Consider the following 20,170-nt stretch of genomic DNA (forward strand, 5'->3'; position numbering starts at 1 on the left):
TGGACATAGACAACAATACTCATGCACATTGGAAATCCATCCTGTGATCTGTCTTGGTCACATGTTCAGCCACAGCTGATTTGTCAAACAGTAGCAACCGACAGTGCCTCTCATGTTCTTTTATCCTGGTGTTCATGCTCCTTCTCGTGGTGCCTATGTACACTTGATCACAACTGCATGGGATTCTATAAACCCTTGCCAAGTGGTCAAATGTCCCAGCTGTCCAAGCTGGACAGTATTCAGGACTTATCAGTGAACAAATTGTCAGCTACTCTGGAGCGAGACAAACTGTAACTCTCACCTCTGTTTTTTTTTTAAAATGCCCACCATAGTTGTGGGCCTAAAACGTTAAGAAATGAGCATCTTCATAGACCACAGCCAATAAACCCAAAGAGTTCTTAGAGCAACACAAACTAAGCAAATCTGAAACTTGTTTACAGAAATGTACAGATTTTCTCTGTCGACATATTCTCAACGTGTATGTTGTGTATTCATTCTGATACCCTGTAAAAGCTGAAATCAAGGGAACAGTTGAGAACACTTATAATCTATTGAGGCTAAATTAATTAAACACACCAAAGTATGCATTTGTTTGTAAAGTGCCTAGCTGCATATGTAATTATTATATATACGTACATATCATTATTTGTAACAGAGCAGTTGGTTAACTGAGTTTGCCACTTAACTAAGTGCCAGGACAAGAGAGCCAGAATGCTTTTCCCTAGAAAAAGGGGTTCATTGCAAGGCAGTCCACAAGGATGGCTATCCAGCCTGCACTAGCACAGTTGCTTCAGTGGTTTAGGGTACCAGTGCTTAAACCCTTGTCAGTTAATAGAGAGAAATTCTAGAGTGATAGCGGTGCTTCCACCCACTTTGTGTATGAAACAGTTTGTTTCCACTGATTTTTCTGCACACATACCTGAGGCACCATATATTTTCTTCTTGCAGCCACACTCGGAGGAGGGAAAGATAATTTCAGCTGTCAAAAAATTTACGTTTGGCAGTTGCAGTGAGAATCCAGTACGTGCAGAAAGACTGTTAAGTTTGTAGGTACATATTAGATTAAATTGGATACCTTTTAAATTATAGGATCTTCCATTTCATGGTAAAGAATTGTACATCTGAAAAGATTTTTAAGTTAGCAACTGGTTTGGTATTAACAAAAGCTAATTACAAAAATGTAATTTATGCCCATGGTCACAGCATTCAATTAGTATTTCACTGTAATTTCTGAATAACTAAAATTAACCATTTTGGTTTTCTTAGTACTGTGTTGCACACTAGTAATTTCATAGGCTGTTTAGTTTTTATTTGGCTTTGTTCTAGTTAATATGTGATTTTCTTTTGGGGAAAGAACCTATAGGATTCTGTCAGAAGTGTGTGACTCTTCAGTTAGCCCTTGGAATAATGTGATTCATAGGTACCTTTTCAAGCCAAGTATGGTGCAATTCTAATTTAATATCTGAAATGGGAGGAAATGTAATGCTAACATATACTCAATGCACTAATGTTAGTTGTCAATGTGTTTTCATGATTAGTTTTCAGTATTTGGTTTGCTCTGCGTAATTTTTTGTTGGTTTTACCAGCAGGTTAGCTTAGTTTAGAATCTAAATTTTAGATAGTTGTGCTATCATTCCATCCTAAGATCTTCATTTTGTATCCATGCTATGACAGAGACTCTGAATATTGCTGTTAAAATCATGCATGTACTGAGAACACTGTGTTTGATTGCTTTGTTTTGTCTGTGCAATTTCTTCAGTTTCAGCTTGTAAAAGTATAATTTTTTGTTGTCTTGTTAAAATAGGATGACTGTTCCTTGATTTAAAAAAAACCTAGTGGGTCTTCAGTATAATCTGAACAAATTAAATATAGTGAGATTTGATTATTTCTTAATAGCATTCTTGGAGATGTGTGTGTTTTTTCTATATAGAAAAAACAAGTTCTAGTTCAAGAATACACACCTGTTTTATGTTTTTTGTGTTCCCTGGAAACTTCTGCTCTAAAAGCAACTATCCAAAGAAAAGTAGAATTTAACAGGCTGATGATATGACTTCTTTTACTACTTGGCTCTAGAAACATTGTGGGGGATACTGAGTTGCTATCGCAGTTGCAATGCTTAAAGCATTGTATTGATATATGAAACTATAGTTGTTGGGGAAATTCCAGCTTGACCACTAACTGATTCCTGTTTACCTCTGTATGCATACAGCTTTGATGATGGTGCTTGCACATCTTTTTAACTAAAAGTAGACAGAACAGCACAGAGGGAAAAATGCAATTTAAAAAAATGTAAAACAACGAAGGGCACAATCCTAATCAACTTTCCAGCACTGAGGTAAGGGCAATGCATCTCCAAGGTAAGGGAACAAACATTCCCTTACCTTAAGGAGGCCTCCGTGACTGTCCCCCAACTGCAGGATGCAGCACATGCCCCATTGGCACAGCTATGTCAGAGCTGGAAAGTTGTTAGGATTTGGGCCAAAGTCTTATTAAAATGCTGAACTATACTAAAATGCACCCCCAAAAATGCAAAGATAACTTTCCTCTAGACTATTTTCTCCAGAAAAAGACTCCTTCTATCAAAGGGAGGAAACCTCTAGATCAGGGGTGTCCAAACTTTTTGGCAGGAGGGCCACATCATCTCTCTGACACTGTTGGGGACCGGGGGAAAAAATAATTAATTTACATTTCAAATTTGAATAAATTTACATAAATGAGTATATTAGAGATGGAACTTATAAGAATGAATGACGGTCTTGCAATAACTCAAGGCCTATTAAAGGCCTTGCACAAAGCAAGACTGGCCTTTCCTTCTCTGCCGCTGCTGCATCACAGACGTAAACAGCAAGCAGTGAAGGGAGTGAAGTGCTGAGAGCAGTTGTGTCAGGCCAGCGTGGGCTCCAGCAAGTCTCCGGAGGGCCAGAGGCTTATTGGAGACTGGGGGCCCCCTGCGGGTTGGATTGGGAGTCCTTGAGGGCCGCAAGTGGCCCCAGGGTCGGGGTTTGGGCACCCCTGCTATAGATGGATCCCATATAAGTTAAAACATAGTCCCAGATGTCTTTTTGTTTCTCAGGGGTCTTTCATCTTTTGCCTAATGGCTAGTACATTCATCATATTTGAAGGATGCACATATTTACAATTGTTATTATTTTTCACTTATTTAAAAAATCCATACCTGCCTTTCTGTTAGATCCAAGAACCTTATGACTGGCTTATAACTAATGTATCCTGCTTGTATGCCTTAACTACGGATTATGATACAACTGTTGTGTGGTGTTAGAGAGCTGTGGAGAAATGAACTTGAAGAGTAATGACTATTTATGCAACATGGAGCCTGTACTGCCTCCTCCATCAGTCATCTAAAATATTTTGGGAGAATTATTTAAAAAAAACAAAACCCATTTCTTTTTCATAAGGCCCATTCTTGGCATAGAACGTTGTATCAGAACATGATCTTATGCTTATGTTTATGCTATTCTGCACATACAAGAGGAAGGGTATGATTTTTCTCCAGTTTCCCCTTCTGTCTCTAGCCCTTGCATCCCTCCCAGAAACAAAGGTTTCTGCTTCTGAGGATGGAGATACATTTGTGGATTCACTACTTTGCATTGTCCTGTAATTGTTGATCTTTGGGTTTTGGGGTTTGTAATTGATTATTGTTTTTCCTTGTTTTTTTATGTTGTACACTGCCCAGGATGCATTTTTGATTGCAAAAAATATAATAATAGCCAGGATGGTGTAGTTGTTATAGTGTTAGACCTGGAAGATCCAGGTACAAATCCTTGCTCAAGCCACAAAGCTTGAGCCAGTCACTGTCTCTCAGCCTAACCTACCTCACAGGGTTGTTGTGAGGACAAAAGAAGGAAAAGTAAAATGTGCACCACCCTGAGCTGCTTGGAGATAGTACAGTATAAAAATGTGAAAAGTAAATATTTTGACATTTCCTGTTTTCAAATCAACTTTTATTATTTTTTTACAAATATTTATATACCTTGTTATTTATGTTGTGTTTATTTCATTTACTTATATTATTAGTGAGGCATTTAGAGGCATAGTCAATGCTTCTCTAGTTGAAACTCCTTTTAAAGTTTGTCTGCTTACCAAAGGTTTTTTTCAAGCAGATCTTTTCAGAATGTTTCTGAGGTTATCTAGTTAAATTAGTGGATAGGTTTAGAAAAAGAGTTCTGCAGCCCTGATTTCAACAAGCCTTCTGTATTCCAAAAATCCAAGATAGATACTGTCAATTATGTGTTCAATTTAACCTGGACTGCAATCGTATACATACTTTCCTGGAAGTCAGCCCCATTGTTTACAGTTATTTCTGAGTAGACATGCATAGGATTGTGCTCTCACAGCCCAATCCTGAGCTGCCCAGGGCTGCAGTGGCACCAAAATGGCTGCTGCATCCTATGGATGCCGAATGGCTTCCGATGTCTTCTCAGGGGAAGGGCACTCAGGGGGACTTTTGTCTCCTTCCCCCCAGTAAGGGAAGCAGCCCCACAAGGGGGCTACTCAATTATGCACCAGTTATTTAGCAGAGTAAAGAAGCCTCATGTCGAGCTGGTTCGCCCCCTCCCATCCCACTCCTTTCCCCTGCCCCGGAAAACCTCCCTCCACGCCTTACTCACCTCTTTGCCACCCAGTGCTTGCCTGGAGCTCCGGGTGGCAGTCGCCCGTCTTTTACCCAGCACTTACTCAGTGTAGGCTCGCGCCGAACCAGCGCCCACACTGGCCCGGCAGTAAGTGTTGCAGGCATGCCTTACAACGCATTTGTAACACTGCATGCCGACACTGAGCTGGTGCAAACCGATCTGGATCAGGCCCTCAGTTATCTAAATGTACTTGTTGTTTGGGTTATTTGGATCAGTAGCTTGCACCCACCAAGAAGTAGTTGAGCTCAGCTCAGCAGCTGTGCATAGTTTGTTTACTTTCCCATGATGGCTGAAGTCAGAAGCAGCTTTGTGCTGATGAATGTGCTCTTAGCCCACTGTGGCTGCATTAGAGATGCAGAGTGAGAAAATACCAGATTCCATGAGATAAATTTAGCATGAGGAGATTGGTCTCTATCCATAAAGGTATTCACAAGGGTTAAACCCCTACTTATCCTGCTGAACTGTACCACTAATGGCAGTGTAATGGCCTTTCGGTTGCCATTAACCTATACCTGAACTAAGACAATTGATTAAGCACTCTGATTTCTAAGACCTCAGGGCTTTAGAGTGTGTGTGCCGACGCATGTGACTTAATTTCAATATTTTGAATTTCTGATGAATTTTGCCGCTGGAGGTTCATGTTCAGAGTATAACAGCCAATCTGGTTCAGAAACTTGGGCAGAATATCTGTAATAAGAATTCTGAGAAGACAAAGGTTAACACAATACCTTGCCATACTTTTTGTGAGGGATTTGACATTGTGCAAAATTCTTCCTTAGTGCACCAAGAGTTCTTTCACCATGCTTCTCATTACCAAATTTCCCCTTTTAGAGACCAGGAAGGCATAACTCCATGCCACTCTTAAACCTTTCCCTATTGTTTAGTATAGGCATACTCCTATCTACACTAGATCTGTGTTGGTTTAGCATTTTTCTGGCATCAAGGATGAAACTAAAGAGGAAAGTAAACATATCTAGTGACTACCCAATCAAACTCACAACATTATGCAGTGCCAGCTTTAAAATAAAAAAGAGGAGGCATTACTTTGGTACTAATCTTTGTATAATGGTTTATTAATCTGGTTTTAGATTGGGACAAGGATATTGAAATGATGTGACATTTTCTTTTTGTAGAATTAAGTTCAGAAAACCTCAGAACCTGCTTTAAGATCATCAATGGCTATATCTTTTTATCTCCATCAGAATTTCTTCAGGTATGTGTAGAATTGTTGTTACACCTTCTGTGAAACTTTGTAAGCACTATTTTACCTGAGCAGTGATGGTAGTTTATTTTGTCAGTCAACTTTTTTTTAAGGGGGTCGTGTAGAACTCTGCTCTAGACTCAACCCCCCCCCCCCCCAACTGGGTCACTGTGAGGCTGGGCAGCCCAATCCTGAGCTGCCCGGGACACCTAGCCTTGGCGGCACCGAAAATGGCTGCCACCGGATCCTGCGCACCCCAGGCTACCGCGGGAGGTGCCTCGGGAGAAGAGGACTTTTGTTCCGTTCTTCCAGGTAAGGGAAGCAGCTCCACAATGGGGCTACTCAACCAAAAGGTCGGCAGTAAAGTAAAGGTGTTCGTGTAGGGCGCTGAGCCCTCCACAAACGCCTCAGATCCTGCAGAATGGAGCTCCACGGACCCGCCCCTCTCCCTCCCATGGCATGCTTTCCGCCCGCCCCTTCCCCGCGTCGCGCCTCCCCCCTCTCTCCGCCCTCCACCAGCCTCCCCCCTCCCCGGAACGCCCCATCCCCGCCCCCGCTTACCGTGCCACGGCTCAGCGGTCTGTGAGACCACCGAGCTGCAGAGACTGGGCAACCGCCCTGTGCTAGCCCAGCACCGGCCGCTGGGCTAGCACGGGCGGGAGCCCAGCGGTGAGGCTTGCAAACGTCTTACGGCACATTTGCAACAGTCCGTGCCAGCACGGAGCCACGGCACGGAGCCCAGGATTGGGCTCTAAGGAATTAGCTTTCTGGCCTTGATTTGGATTCATCCATTGATGCATGTGGGCATAATGATGGTGAGGGCATGGAAGGTAACAAATGCTACATGCTTCTAACTGGACAGATTAGGCTGGCAGTGGCTTTGTTACTAATTATGTACATGAATTCGTATAGTTATTTTGGTGTGCAATATTTTTTTTTAAGTTAAGGGTTCTACCCATTAGACCACCTTCTGATTTTTGAAGGAGATTTTATTTACCTCCATAAAGTGTTGATCTCAAGACCAAAAGAGATACTGCGTAAGGATTACTAGCTATAGAAAGGGGACTGGCCGGCTATAGAAAGTCACCTAGCAACCAATTCTTGGCCATCCAGGATTTAAAGTAGTTATGTATCAAAGACATTTTCTCATAGACAGAAACATTTTCTTTAGTTGCCTAGGGTTTATCTGAGATACAGCTACCATTACAGAAACATGGAATATTGAGAGTGTGTGCAGCTATTGCTATAAATCATAGTTATAGCAGATTCTACTCTTGAATTTTTTAAGTATTATATTTTAAATTACTTGGGCTTTATTAATTTTATCAACTATTTGTGCATGTGGCATTTTAGTGATTTACAGCACAATCCTATGCATATCTATTCAGAAGTAAGTCCCAATGTGTTCAGTGGGGTTTACTCAAAGGAAAGTGTGAATAGGATTGCAGCCTTGATTTTCCTCTGTCCTTTTTCTTAGTGTATCATGCTAAAGTGAAGGTAATAATGTAAGTTTTTAAGAGCAGGAGCTAATGTTTATTATTTGTGGTAATCTTACTCAAGGCAAACATAATCTGGGAAGATACTTTACAAAGTGTATTCAGTGGTTGTAGAGTACTTATTCCTAGTGGACAAAACACCGCTGGCTAATTGAGATACCCAGGGTAGGAGCCAAAGAGCCAAGCATGCACAATGAGTGTTTTTGACTCTTTGCCTATTGCAGTCCTTGGTTCTCCCCTTCCCCACCCCTCACCCTACCAAAAATCTGCCTATAAAGTTTGTAAGCAGCCCCTCTGAAGCAGCATAGAATGTGACACACAGGGGATGCATTTCAGGAGGAAGAGTCAACAACGCATATGTGAAATTACCAACAGTCAGACTATCGGTTTGTCTGTCCCAGTATTGTCTGCTCGGATTGACAGCAGCTTAACAAGAATTTGAAGGTCTTTTCTAAGTTTTTTTTTTTAAAGTAAATTTGTGGAAAATTGCATCTGAAGTCTTCGACGTGCAGAGTATGTGCCTTACCACTGAGTTATGGTTCTTCCCCCTCCAATGAGTGTGTACAAAAATGCTTTTGACTCTCAAATGGGTTTATTTGGGTTCCAGCAATAGTATGTAAAAGATATTGGTAATAGCTAAAACTAGGAATGAGATCGAATTAAATCTAAAAGAACAGAAATACTGATGGTGGTAAATTAAGGCAAAGATGACATATGTATATGATGGCTAAGCTATGTTCCAGTATCATTTCCAGATCAGATGTATATCTTTGATGGTTATTGATTAAGATTCAGTAAGTGCTGAAGTATAAACAAAGCTGATTACAGAGTTGTGCATTATGCATATGTATTGATTTGTGTTAATTTTAGGTGTATGCAGCTGAGCTCTGCAAATCATTTTGTGAGATCTTAAAGGATATAACCACTGAGGGCCAAGTTCAAGTTCTGAAGGTATTGTGTTCTTTTTAAATGGTTAATTTTCCAATTGCTTCCTAAACTGTTTTTTTTTTAAAGTTTGGTGTAAGAATAGTGTACACACGCATCTCTTGTCTTGCCAAACAGGTTTCTCAGATTTTTTTTAAACAACAAAATAGTTGTCGTGACATCCTTTACATAATTGATTCTGGCTTCTATTCTAAGTAGCCTAAAAGTACTCACTCAAGCTATCTTCCCTGCACCCTCAGTTTCCTGAACCCCCAGAAAACTGCTCCTCAGTATTAGAAGACCCTTGGCAACAGTGTGGGGTGCAATTTAGGAGGCTGCTGTGGAATATGTTTTCAGGAATTTGTCCTGGGATCCCAGTGCTACATTTCACATTGGATCCCTGACCCCTAGCTTTTTGAGAGCTCATGGACCTGACCCGGGGGCGGGGCTTAGAAGATGTCAGTACAAGCTGATATTAATGCCCTTGTGCTCACTCTATTCTGTGTGTCAGGATTTAGATTTTAAATGTTGCTGTGGGATGTAATGTGCTATTTAGATGTTAAGCTTCTCCTAGGGAGTTCATTGAAAACAATGGCCCAGGTAGAGATGATGTTTTCTTCCCTCTTAGCCAAATAAAAGGTTTGAACTGTTGAGGAACAGGGAAGGCATTTTATCTACTGATACAATTTCATGTCCTATATACTATTTCAGAACACCATGTGGTATCTACTTTGGGAAGGCATCTGGCAAAGAATTCACTACAAAGAATTTATAAATTAGTACTTCAGTATTAAAGACTAGGCATGGGATGAATGGCTTGTATGCTGGAGCTAGGAGAGAGAGGAAAGTATGGTGGGGGGCCATGGAACTTTGTAAAGGAAAAAGTGAGTGGTTTCACAGTGCAGCCTGGGTTGCAAGGAATATGTGGGAAGAATTTAAGGCAGGGAAGTAGAAGAGAAACAAGGTGAGAGATTAAATACGGGCAAGGAACTAGAGAGGAAGTATATAACTTCATAGAAGTGTTCCATGTATGCAACTTTATAGTTACCATGTAAATATAAGTAACTCTTTTTCATAAAATATGTAAATATACTGATTGTAGCCTAGAAACAATTTCAGCTTCAGGCTGTTGAAGAAAAAATAATTATTGCTGACAGCTATTTTTTGTTGAATGCATTCATTGTGATTGAAATGCAGGCCTGGAAGGGGGCTGTTTTAGGAAACTGGAGAGAGAATATGTACAAATTAATCTAGATGTTAGAATAATAAATTATATTGCTATTATTGCTTTTCAAAGTCAATACGTTTGTTGATCACTTACTGTGATTCTTATTAAATCTTTGTTGTGACTTGTATTAGTAATAATAAATATAATGTAACAATTATTCAGGTAGTCTGCAAGCAATTAATTTTTCAGAAAGTGGTGACAACAATAATTATGTTTATGGCAATTTTTTTCTATGGGAAAACAAGGAGCTCATTCTGCTTTGTTTCACTTGAAGGAAAGCATAATTTCTCATTTCATTATTATTAGTATTAGTATTTTAAGATACAACTTCTGGAGAAGTTGTTTCACTGTCTTTTAAACCATCCCAACAACTCCCATTTTCTTAAGCTCTTACTCCAAGCTGTTACCTAAACAGAAATAGCTTGGTCTTAATGGTGCTATTAAGATACAAAAACAGCTCTGCTAAATCAGGGCAAGGGCCCATCTAGTCCAGCTTCTTGTACTTCACAGTGGCCCACCAGATGCCTCTGGGACTACATAAAACAACAAGATACCTTTATCTTGTTGCACTTCCTTGCATCTGGCATTCAGAAATAGGCTACCTCTTAAATCCAGAGGTTGCATACAGTCATCATGATGTCTAACCTGTGATGGACTTTTCCTCCATAAATCTGTCCAAACTCCTTTTAAAGGCATCTAGACCAGGTACCATAACAATATTTTGTGGCAAGGAGTCCTACAGAGTAATTACATGCTGGATAAAGAATTACTTTCTTCTGTCTGTTCTGACTCTTCCACCAGTCAAGTTTAGTGGATTGACTAAACACCTGGTTCTGGTGTTTTGCGATAGGGAAAAGAACTTGTATCCATTTTATCCATCCCATGCATAATTTTATATGTCTCAATCATGTCCTCCCTTCTTTCTAGGCTGAAGAGCCCCAAACATTGTAGCTTTTCCTTACAAGGCAGCTGTTCACTCATAATTTTCCTTACTCTCTTCTGTACCTTTTCTAGTTCTACTATATCTTTTTAAGATATAGCAACCAGAACTGGACACAGTACTCCACATGTGGCCTCACCAACAATTTGTGTAATGGCATAATAATATTGGCCATTTTGTTCTGTTTCCTTTTTAATGAGCCCAAGCATGGAATTGGCCTTCTTCACAACTGCCACACGTTGGGTCAATGCTTTTATCAAGATGTCTGCCACCACCCCAAGATCTCTCTTCTGTTCCATCATAGACAATGTAGAATCCATCAGCGTATATGTGAAATTTTAATTTTTTTTTACCCAGTGTGCCTCACTTACTTACAATGTAGCACATCTGGCATTTTGCTACCCATTCCCCCAATCTGAAGAGATCCTTCTGGATCTCTCCACAATCCATTCTAGACGTCACTACCCAGAAAGGTTTAGTGTCATCTGTAAACCTGTCCATCTCGCTGCTTATCCCCAACTCCAGCTCATTTGTGAAGAATTTGAAAACTGTTGTTCCCAAGACCAGTCCAATATATAATATACAGTCCAATATATATACACTATATCATAGGGGACATTGATTTTAACTCCTCTCCATTGTGAGAATTGTCCATTTACACCCATTCTGTTTCCTATTCTTCAACAAGTTTCTAATCCATAAGAGCATGTGCTCTCTAATTTCCTGACTTAAGTTTTCATCTGGAGGCTTTGGTGTGAAGGATCCTGTCAAATACCTTCTAGAATCCAGGTGTATAGAACGAGTGGATTTACCCACATCCACATGCCTGCTTATCTTTTCATAGAAGTGAAAAAGATTTGTAAGACAAGATTTACCCTTACAGAAGCCATGCTGAATCTCCCCCCCCCCCCAACCTGGCAAAGCTTGTTATTCTTTGTGTTTCTCTGTTATTCTCTGTGTTTTATCCTGTCTTAGTCTTTCCACCGTCTTACCTGGAACAGACGTTTTGCTGACTAGCCTGTAGTTTCCTGGGTCCTCTCCCCTCCTTTTTAAAAGATTGATGTAAAGTTCGCTATCCTCCAGTCCTCTGACTTATTGGCCATTTCAAGGGGAAGATGTGTATATTAGTTGGAAGATCAGCAATTTCACACTTGAGTTACTTAACAACTCTTGAGTGGATGCCATCTGGGCCCGGCAACTTGTTAATCTTTAATTTGTCAATAAGTTCTGAAATGTCTTCTCTCTTGACCTCTATTTCACTTCATTCTTTGGACACCCTTCTGAGGAGTGGGCTCCTTCAAGCAACCTAATAATAATAGTGTTTGTCTCAGATTGATTGGGTAGGATTCTCCTATAATTAATCTCAAATCTACAGTAGGAAAGTGCGTTATTTCACCACCACCACCTAGAAGTTATTTTGTTGTGTTATAAGTCCAGTTCCTGGTCTGGTTTGCACTTTGTTGTGTCCCAGATGTTACAATGAGGAGCACAGGAAGTTCCCATCCGATTTTCTCCCACAACCTTCCTGAAAATACCCAGCACTCCTGCCACCCTTTCTCTTTAACCCTTTTCTCTCTGCTCTGGCAGCAGTAGGAGAATAGCAGGCCATCTTTCTCCCCTCTCTGCTGCCTGGGACAGTCATCACAGTTCACCCTAGAAGTGATAGGAGTAGCCTTTCCAACACTTCTACCATGGTGCAGTACCACTGGAAAACTACAGCTCCCATCATTGGCTGGCATACAGTTATATCTGCATCCCAGGCAAACAAGAGGGAAGAAGGGAAAGCAATAACTCTGTATTCTCCTTCCAGAGACATGTAAAAGATAAAAGAGGCTTGGAAGCAGGGAGTATGTGTACCCCAGGGCATAAATTACTCCCCATTTGGGATTAAAGTCCAGGGTAGGAAAAAGATATAATGCTTATCACACAATAGAAATGAACAAAATTTGCTGTCTTCAGCTTCCGGGTTGTTTGGAATACAGCCTGTTGGCAGCACTGTTTGTGGTCATAAATTTATTTCATCTCATTAGGCCGTTTTCTCCACATCTTTTGGCAATATTTAATGGGGTTAGGTTTGTTCCTTAGAAACATTCACACAGTTTCATCCTCCTTGCTTTTCTGGTGTAAGAAGTAGTGGTGAAACCCAGGACTAAATCCTACTTAAAGGAAACATGCCTTGTAAATAGTGCAGAAGTATCTCAAGCAGTGCAAAATTTGACATAATGAGATTCAGCACTGATTAGATATACAGTCGTGCATTGTTTAGCAACAGGGATGCGGACCTGCACCTCGATTGTCAAGCGAGACTTGATGCTATACAAAGCCTCAGAAGACGAGGGGAAGCTGCACCTCCAGAGGCTTTTCTGAGCCCCGCAGAGGCAGTGCGTGTCTGCAAAACTCAGAATGCCTGAATCACGTGAGAGATGTGACTTCCGGTTTCCCTAGGAAACCAGAAGTCGCATCTCTCATGCAATTTGGGCATTCTGAGATTTGCAGAGGTAGTACGCAGATGTACGCTGCCTCTGTGGCCTCAGAAAAGCCTCCTTGGCTTTGGAGGCTTGGCGGGGTGTGCAGTGACCAGCGTCGTCATCACATATGTGGCCTTTCACTGGTTGGAGCGTCACAAAGTGGTGCTCACCTGTAAATTGAAAGATAATTATGATGAATATACTTTTAAGGGATAAAGAAAGAGTAGCAACAACATACCATAGTTCCAGGCTTATGGAACTTTTAAAAAAAAGATTACTTACTGCAGGCATACCTATGAGGTGATCTCACAGAATCTGAGTTTTTTGCCCTAGTTTTTGCTGAAATGTCTGGCTGTTCATTCCTTTGATTGTTAGAATAATACACTTGAAATGTGTCAACATAACCAATGAGAAATTTGAGGACGGAAGTGCGCATACTTGTTGTACTTAACCCTTTCTATTTATTGAACCAGGAGTGAGATATAAGCAGTTTCCTTAACTGTTCTGCAAATGAAATCTGTTTCATATTTTTAGGTTGTAGAAAATGTTCTCAAAGTGAATCCTGCATTGGGCCCTGAAATGTTTCAACCTCTTTTGCCTTCTGTATTTCGGGGAATCATGAGTGGGGAGGTAAGAGTTCCTTATTTCTTTGTTCTGTATTTTGCCTGCAGTTTAAGTGTTTCTGATTAGAAAAATAAAAAATCAGAATTGTGGGTCTAAAAGCCAAGCTAATATTGTCTCCTGCATGCTTGTCTTCCTGTATTAACCCTATTTTTGCCCAGCCCGCAGGTGTACACATTTCGTCCCTGTTGCGTATATGCAACCTTGGGCAGACATGGCTTAAACAGCTGCTGCAGGGGGACCTGATCCAGATTGGGACTGTGGCACTGGTGAAAAATGTGCTTAAATAGACAGAAGACTCCAAAGACAGAAGAGAGAGGCTCTAATTGATTCTTACTCCATGTATGAGTCATGAATCATAGGTCACAATGACAGCAACTGTTACCCTGTACATGCCCAATCTCGTCTGATCTTGGAAGCTAAGCAGGGTCAGGCCTGGTTAGTACTTGGATGGGAGACCGCCTGGGAATACTGGGTGCTGTAGGCTTATACCATAGTCTTTCAAGACTGAAGGTTCCCAACCAATAGCACAGAGATTTAATCCTGATTTGATATCCTGGTTTGTAGGGATTATCTGAACCGTGGTTTTCCAGTTCAGCTTGGAAGTTCTCCTGGATCCACAGCTGTTCCTGAATTCTCAGGTGATGGCTGTGGCTGGGGGATCATTTATTCAACTTTGGCTGGTTCGCCAGCTGCAACCATTCCTGAGTCGCTCAGACCTGGCCACAGTGACCCATGCCCTAGTAACATCCAGATTCGATTACTGCAATGTATGCTCTATGTGAGGCTGCCTCTGAAGATGGTCTGGAAACAGTAACTGGTGCAGAATGCAGCAGCCCATGTAGTTCCTTGTTTGTTCAACTCAGCTGGGCCGCTGCTCCAGTGACTACACTGGCTGCCTGTTCGTTTTCTGGGTTCAATTCGAAGTTCTAGTTTTGACTTTTAAAGTCCTATACTAGTGGTTCTCAAACTGGTGGGTTGCAACTCCCAGCCAGGGAAGCACTTAGGTCTGGCCCCTTCAGAGGCAGGAGCAGGGGACTGCAGCAACGCAGCCCCCAGGATTGTGCAGCTGCTGGGTTTCTGGTGTGGGTGATAGGACGTTGGGGCAAAAATTCATTAAATAAATAAATAGTTGTCAGGGAAAACTAGGATTTTACAATGCAGCTTTGCATTTAACTCAGGTCACACAGTGAGGAGGAAAAGGGAAGGGCACATGCATGGTCTCATTGACAATCCAATAAATTATGCTTTTTGAGCTATCCAAACAAAGTCAATGAAAGAGGATATTCTCTGGTAGAAGAAGGGGATCATTCCTGACTCTTGGTGAAAGCCACTCCGACTACCAGGAGGCAGGGCTCATCGCAGATGAAGTCTCCTTCACCAAGGAGGACTTCCCATCTTCCCAGATCGTCTGTGACTCTGCTGGCGCAGGAAGCTAATCCTCTGAGCTCTGTAGCTCAGTGTTTTTCTTTGTGCATTTACTTTAGTTCTATGTGCATATACTGTAAACTTCGTATTTGCTCATACTGTTAGAAAGATATTCTTCATCCTCCAGGAAGCACTTTCCCTTGGGATTGCCTTGGAGTCAGTTGGTGTTAAGGTTCTTTCTAGAATGCTCCTGGAGCATGAGAAATACCTCCTTCTACATGGAAACTACAAAAAAATATTAAATCACGACTGTTCCCATTGTGTGTTTAAAAAGAAAAGAAAAGAAATGGAACAAAGAGGTGCCTTTATAGAAAATAACTTTAATTTCTTTTCTGAAATTTCAATAAGATAATTTAGACTTTTTTCTTGTAGTTTAGGTTAATTTTCCTCCTTAGAGTTAGGCTTTCAAATGGAGTGGTATTATTCTTTTCTTGTTTTAAGGGTGTTAAAACTGCCCCTCTGTCTTATTTTACTTATTTCATAGCCCTTTTTAGTTTTTCTCACTTAAAATACAAAGTCTTCAAATAGACAGTACTGTAGTCGATAATGGGAACTGTTAAAATAACATTATTTAACACATTTTTCAGTCTTTTTCCCACCCACTTGTGTCACTTCACTATGCTGTTCCATAAAATCTTTGCAATGAAGAGTGTTACCACTCAGAATAGCAGCAATGAGCTGTTTGTTGCTGTATTAATAGCACTTTTTAAAATAACAAAATAAGGGAAAAAATTCAGTAAATTAAATGGGAAAACCCAGTTGTTTTGAGGATTTCTTGTGGAGTATCTAGATTTCCAATCAATACAGGAGAATAATATGCCTTTGGTCTGATCTTTGCTCATGATGATCAGTGATGAAAGATAGTTTTATGCAAGCTGTCCCAAGCAGGTTTTCTTGGTTTGTATTCTGTCTTCTCCCAGCCAGTGGTGCTGTTGTATAAACATACTCCTGAAGTGAATTGAGCAATTGCTTGTGTCTAGAATTTTAAGGTTTGAAGTGCACTCTTTTTGACCATCTATTTAATACGAAATACAAGGCATTGAAAATAGTTATTGCTATTTGCCTTCCAGCACATACACATGGAAGCGAATAAAATAATATACTGAACAGAAACTTAAGTTTTCCAGGTGTTGCTGCTGACCTTAGCCAATCATTTTCTGAAGGGCTCACAGAGTCATTATAAGACAGTGACATGGTTAGAAGGAGAATAGAGATCATTGCTCATAAAGTATAATGCACTGAGATCTCTGTTTGAATGTGAGGAGACCAATAAGGCATACTCCATCAGCAAAATCTTTAGGTACATTTAGAACACTGCTCAACTGTTCTGCCTATAACTCTTCTTCAGAAATTTGAGTTCTTCCAAGGAAATTCCTAACTTGCTTTATTACTTGGTGACATTTTAGTTGGTCCTAATAATGTTTGTATTGCATTTCATATTTACTCTGAAGGTGGCTAACAGCAATTCTTGAATATTTCATAACCTTAAATATACATGCATCTTTCTTCTATTCAATTGCCAAAGCTGTGCCATACAAAAGTAGTATAGTGCTTTAGTGATGATGTGATTTATTTAGCCCTAAATGTTTAGCATGGTGTGGGTCTTTCATATCGGAAGATGGGGATAGGAATTGCTTGCCATGAAACAGGGAGCACAGCTTGGACTGAGTGACAACATTCCAAGTTACTGATTCCATTGCTGTAGCCTAAAGTTGATTAGCTGTAAGTCAACATTTGCTTAAGATAGGAATTAATTTCATTATAGTTGGTGACCATGCTTGTGTTCTGTATTATTAAATTGCTAGGGTACTTCAACGTATGTGTTCATTCTCTTATTCAGTTATTTTGGCAGCACGCTTTTATCATGTTTATATTTTCTGTCTGATAGGAAAGCTAAGATGAATTGCTTTCATTTCAGAGGTACCCAGTTGTAATGTCTACTTACCTGGGAGTCATTGGTAGAGTCTTGTTGCAAAATAAAAGTTTTTTCTCATTGCTTCTGAACCAGATGGCATGTGAATTTGGTCAGGAGGTAAGTGTTCATATTTTTAAATAAGTTATATATGAAGGACATAATCTGACTCTAGAAGTTCTGATTTCATGAGCAGAATTTTTGTGTGATATGTTCAAAACTAGAAAGAATGGTCCATAAACCATCTCTATTCTTTATGGTGGAAGAATTTGTTGTGTAGATTCTTCATCCAAAATTTACTTTCTGTTTGGAGGAGCCAGACTGTTTTGTGTGGGTCATCTTGTTTCCTAGAATCATTTTTCCCTTCTTTGCCTGATGTCTGCCTTTCTTACAGTTATAAAAATGAACATGCTAATACTTTATAACTTCATGTATCTTCTGGTTTCAGATATTGGGAACCATCCTGAATATATATATAGGGCATGTTAAGATTTTGAAGTTAAAAGCATTTAGCCCATAGAAGCCAACATTTTGTACTGCTTGATGGCACTAAGTCATAGGGGAGAGGCTTTGTGGTACAGCAGTTGTTTTGCGTGCAGAAAGTTCCAGTTTCAACCTCTGGCATCTCCAGATAGACTTGGGTAAACCCCTGCCTAAACCCCCAGTGAAGCACAGCCGGTCAGTGTAATACTGACCTAAATGAATAACAGCGCAATCCTAATTTGTGCTGGAACAGGCAGGCCATTTTGCAAGGGGCAATAATTCCCTTTACACCAGGTAGAGCCACAGTGGCCCCAATAGGTCTACTTGGATCTGTGCCACCTAAAGAGGTTGAATGCCAATAAAGGTTCCATAAGAAAATAAGACCTAAAGAGATGGCAAAAATCTGAGCAGCCTGGGCTGCTCGGAAACAGGGCTAGGATCCAGCATAAGTGCTCCCTGCCTGCACACCCAAGGGCCCATATGCCACCTGCTCTCCCCCTGCCCAGAAATGCCTCCTCCCTGCTCCCCATGCCTGCCCAGACACCCATGCCAACCTGGATAGGCTGGCGCAAAATTACTGAACCCAGGGCCCATGTTGGCATGAGGAGGCTGGTGCATGTCCTGCGCTGGCCTCCCCAACTCACTAGTATGCCCAACATCTCACGCAAGTTGCCATTGATTTCAGCTATACCTCAGTATATTGGTATTTTTTCAACAGAAACTTCAGTGAATAATCACCTGAAATCATTAAGATAATTTGTTCTCTGGAGGAAGAAGGGCATTTCTTACTGAATGGGAATACCCTCTCATGCCATCTGTTAGGTAGGGTCACTTAAAACCATTGGTCCCCTCTACATGAGGGCTGACTGTTTCTCCAGTTTGGCCCTACCTTGTTGTACAGTAGGTAATCAGTTGTTGAGCTCTGCACTCACAATCATTGCAGTTTTTCTTAGAAGGTTTTTAAAAAGTTTTTTAACTTTGTTGTCTCCTCTATCTCTCCCTCGCTCCCTTGGAATTCTTGTAGTTCAGGTAGTTGTGTATTCTGCCCCCAAGAATAATTGAGCTGCAAATAAGCAACACCTGTCTTCAGTATACACTAGCATCTATAAGATCATCATAATTTTTTTTTGGTCCTGATGTACTAGTCACTCTCCCAACTGACTTAAATAATTTAAGTAACAAAAACATTTTGCTGAAACGGATTTTTCTTTGTGATGCTCAGTCATTGAATAATAGCAGGTTGTTAATTTTTTCTGTATTTCTATCCAAGGAAATAAGCTACATGTGGCAAGGAATACCCCTAAAGATAAAACTTAGGAACTGTTTAATAATCCTGGTATAATCTGATAATGATATTAGATTTAAGGTGTTTTTCTTGAGTACCTTCATAGTTGATACACAAAGAATTTTCAATAATCTAAAGTTCTAAAATCCATAACATCCATACTGATGTGCATGCCTTATGGAAGATTCAGTAGAGGGAGGTTTAGTGTTAGAATAGTTATATCCTTTATTGATGCAGTTGCACATACATACATGATTAATGCATATAATTTTGGATGTGTAGTAAAGTTTATGTATAGATTACCTGTCTATGTAAATGTATGTATTCACCCATCTGAGTTATGAAGTTAGAATATTTTACAGTGTAGAATGTAAACAAATGGTGAAAGCTACATAGTCACTTTTCTGGGAGTAGACACGCCTAGGATTGTAACACAATCCTTGTTAAGTTTGGCACAGTAACAAGAAGCATCATATGAGTTTCACTTGTATGTGTCAGCTTGCAAAATAGCGACATAAGTAGTTTTACTACATGGCTTATAAATGCGATGTTCAATGCTATCCTCTTTTCTTTTTTTCCAGTCATACCAGCTTCTTGGTCACACAATTGAAATGTGGGTTGACCGCATGGATAATATAACTCAGCCAGAAAGAAGAAAGCTTTCAGCTTTGGCATTACTTTCCCTTCTGCCATCTGATAATAGGTAAGCAAAACTTTAAAAAAATATTGGCTAGGAGTCAGAGAGTGACCCTCCATGTTTTATCAGAAACTTCTTTTGGAAGTCCCTCTGTTTCAAATGCACGAAGAGGCTGTGGTCTCCAAACCACGAGTCCAAAGGCCCCTAGGGCATGCAGAATTAATTACATGGTTCTTTAGAACCTGAATTGTTTGTGTAGCTAATGAGGATGAAAATGTGAATACTTTAGTTTCTTCTTTCAAATCCATATGAATGCTTAAGCTTCATTTTTCTACAGACTATTGCCTAATTTTTTTCTGCTGATTTTGCTCTTCACACCTATTATTGAAGAAATGAAAAGTTCAACAAATTTATGCAATAAAGTAGGACGTGCTTCAGGGGATGTTACGGACATCTAAACTCAGTGGAAATCCTCGAGACTCTGTTTGCTTACTCTGTGAGGTTAACAAATAAATGTAAAGCAGGTTCCTGTGTACAATACAGAATTAATTCCACCATTTTATTGGGATTAGCTGTCAAACAGATAGGACAGTGTTTCTCAAACTCTCCCAGCCTATAAGTGCTTGCATGGGCGGGAGGAAGGGAGTGGAGGCGGGGGGGGAAGGAAGCAGCACAGTACCTGGCATCGCACTGCTGTGGAGGGGCCCAGGGGCACGCTTCCACTCACCCCCGCCTGCAGCAGCCTCCCAGGGGTCAAAGGAGCCCAGCACCAGACTCAGCAAGGCTCTCCTGCTGAGCCTTCTGTCCCCTGCTGTCCCCTGCAGAACGCGATCGCGACTACTTTCGGTTTTGCGATTGAGAAACAGGAAGTGGTTGCGATCACATTCTGCAGGGG

General features: G+C 40.6%; 1 protein-coding gene and 1 pseudogene across 3 annotated transcripts in view; both read left to right on the plus strand.

Annotated features, from left to right (window-relative positions):
- The window catches only part of IPO11 (importin 11), an 85,211-nt gene that overhangs the window by 43,320 nt on the left and 21,721 nt on the right, over window positions 1–20,170 (plus strand). For all 3 annotated transcript variants that reach the window (XM_066614860.1, XM_066614861.1, XM_066614862.1), the window contains 5 exons: window positions 5,786–5,865; window positions 8,220–8,300; window positions 13,444–13,539; window positions 16,877–16,990; window positions 19,220–19,341. In XM_066614860.1, the coding sequence (XP_066470957.1) occupies window positions 5,786–5,865; window positions 8,220–8,300; window positions 13,444–13,539; window positions 16,877–16,990; window positions 19,220–19,341 (493 nt within the window). The remainder of the gene's footprint in view (window positions 1–5,785; window positions 5,866–8,219; window positions 8,301–13,443; window positions 13,540–16,876; window positions 16,991–19,219; window positions 19,342–20,170) is intronic.
- LOC136643279 (5S ribosomal RNA) lies at window positions 13,901–14,017 on the plus strand (annotated as a pseudogene).

The sequence above is a fragment of the Tiliqua scincoides genome, chromosome 2 (genome assembly GCF_035046505.1).
Source record: "Tiliqua scincoides isolate rTilSci1 chromosome 2, rTilSci1.hap2, whole genome shotgun sequence".
NCBI lineage: Eukaryota > Metazoa > Chordata > Lepidosauria > Squamata > Scincidae > Tiliqua > Tiliqua scincoides.